The sequence below is a fragment of the Sinocyclocheilus rhinocerous genome, unplaced genomic scaffold (genome assembly GCF_001515625.1).
Source record: "Sinocyclocheilus rhinocerous isolate Xijiao unplaced genomic scaffold, SAMN03320098_v1.1 scaffold1938, whole genome shotgun sequence".
NCBI classification, from domain to species: Eukaryota; Metazoa; Chordata; class Actinopteri; order Cypriniformes; family Cyprinidae; genus Sinocyclocheilus; species Sinocyclocheilus rhinocerous.
This window is the reverse complement of record NW_015629065.1, coordinates 843,772-846,037: the sequence shown is the minus strand read 5'-3', so window position 1 is coordinate 846,037 and position 2,266 is coordinate 843,772. Positions and strand designations below refer to the sequence as shown.

The 2,266-nt window shown below is 39.6% G+C and overlaps 1 protein-coding gene across 1 annotated transcript; it reads left to right on the top strand.

Annotated features, from left to right (window-relative positions):
• Positions 1-325: 325 nt before the first annotated feature.
• LOC107738771 (relaxin-3 receptor 1-like) lies at positions 326-1,369 on the top strand. The gene has a single exon (XM_016550617.1). The coding sequence runs from the start codon at positions 326-328 to the stop codon at positions 1,367-1,369; it is 1,044 nt and encodes a 347-aa protein (XP_016406103.1).
• The last annotated feature ends 897 nt before the right edge of the window (positions 1,370-2,266 follow it).

Below are 2,266 nucleotides of genomic sequence, written 5' to 3'. Positions count from 1 at the left end.
AACTTTTGTGATCATTGAAATGTTTTGAAACCCCACTTGAAACGCAGATATAGTCAGACCTACTTATGCATATAAAGACGTACTTAAATCCCCTCTCACATTCCCAAGGGTTTAAACCCCCACAGTTCCCACCAGCTGACATACATGTCAAAACTCTCCAACCAATCTTTGCTCGGCAAGGGCGGGTAATACCAAAACGCGTGTATCTATGGATATATATTAGTAGAAGAAGCGCACGGCTGGTGGGCTAACCGCTGAGAAAACCTCTTCGACACAGCTGAACGCTGGCTGAGCGCAGCTGGAACGCGCTATTGGATGCTTAACCATGGGTGACCTTTTCAGCAGCAGCAGCAGGGTGTTTAACCGAACCCCTCAGGGTCATGTCACATTTGGAAATCTGGAGGACATAGACGTGACCGCGGACAGGAGCCCGGTCCTAAGGATCATTATCTCAGTGGTGTACATTCTCGTGTGCGCAATAGGCTTAGTTGGGAATTCGCTCGTACTTTTCATCATGAGAGTGAAACACTGCAGACAGAGCACCACCATTAATGTGTTCATCATTAATTTAGCTGTCACAGACCTCCAGTTCGTCCTGACGTTGCCGTTTTGGGCGGTGGATACCGCTCTGGATTTCAGCTGGCCGTTTGGAGACGCCATGTGCAAGATCATACTGTCGGTCACTGTGATGAATATGTACGCCAGCGTCTTCTTCCTCACTGCTATGAGCATCACTCGATACTGCTCCGTGGCTTCAGCCACCAAGAACAGTGTCCGTCCCCCAACATCCTTCTCTGTCAAATGGGTTTGCGCATTTTTGTGGTTCTTTGCTACCGTCGCCACCGCGCCAACGTCTATTTTCTCCACTGTGACCAACGTGACTGGAGAGAAGCTCTGCTTACTGAAGTTTCCTGCCGGACATTATTGGCTTGCCTTTTATCATTTGCAAAAAATCCTGGTTGCTTTTGTTTTGCCCATGTTGATCCTTTCCGTGTCCTATTTGCTGCTTCTGAGATTTGTGAGAAAGCGAAATCTGAATAACAGTCATTCAAAGCGCAGGATTCATGTCACCAAATCTATCACAGTTGTGGTTCTTTCCTTCTTTCTTTGCTGGATGCCGAACCACGCAATTACATTTTGGGGTGTTTTGGTAAAGTTGAACGTGATTCACTGGGACGAGGCGTATTATATTGTCCATACTTATGTATTCCCCGTGACTGTTTGCTTAGCTCATACTAATAGTTGCTTAAATCCGTTTATATATTGTCTTACGAGAAGGGCTTTGAGAAAGAAACTGAAAAATTGTTTGTCAAATATTGCCCCTTGGGTATTAAAGAGGTCTTTTCAGAAATCTGGAAGGCATGCATGAACCAATGCAACGATATTAAAATGAGAAAATAATCATTTATATGCAAAATATGTATATATTGTATATAGAATATGTATATATTTTCTGTCTTTTTTGACACAATTTATTATAAAACGATGTATTATTATTATTATTACTACTAGCTACCAATAATACATTAGCCTACATTTTGTTGCATCAATAATTATTCTTTAGAGAGATTGAATTTATTGTCTAATATTAAAGAACAAATGAACGACTAAGCTGAAAATTATGGGTCATTATGGGTCTTTCTGTAAAAATGAAACAAATGTATGCATGTTTGAAAATGACTATTAAAACAACAACAGACTTGTCTTCTCAAAAATATTGTAAAACAGAAGCATATCCCCAGTTGTGAATAAGGTTGACATAATATGAATAAATCATTACTGATGTAGTCCACTTCTGACCATAGTTTCTGCTACAGCGGGTAAAAGAAGTATTGAACACGTCACCATTTTTCTCAGTAAATATATTTCTAAAGGTGCTGTTGACATGAAATTTTCACCAGATGTCGGTAACAACCCAAGTAATCCATACATACAAACAAAACAAAACAAATAAGTTCAGAAATTAAGTTCTGCACCTTTAGAAATATTTTTACTGAGAAAAATGGTGACGTGTTCAATACTTATTTTACCCGCTGTACATGAGAGAACTGCACATCTGCTGACAGAAAGGCAATATCATGAACATCACAAGAATTCCTTGTACCCCAAAACCCATTAAACAAATCTGTGTAACTGGACAAGAGTTTCCTAAGGAGGACATAGCAAATCATTTTAAAGAGGATGGACTGCGGGGAAAAAACAACCTTTTTTGCAACTTTTAATTTAAGGTTTAAAGTTTCATAAGAAACTACTGAACATTTAAATT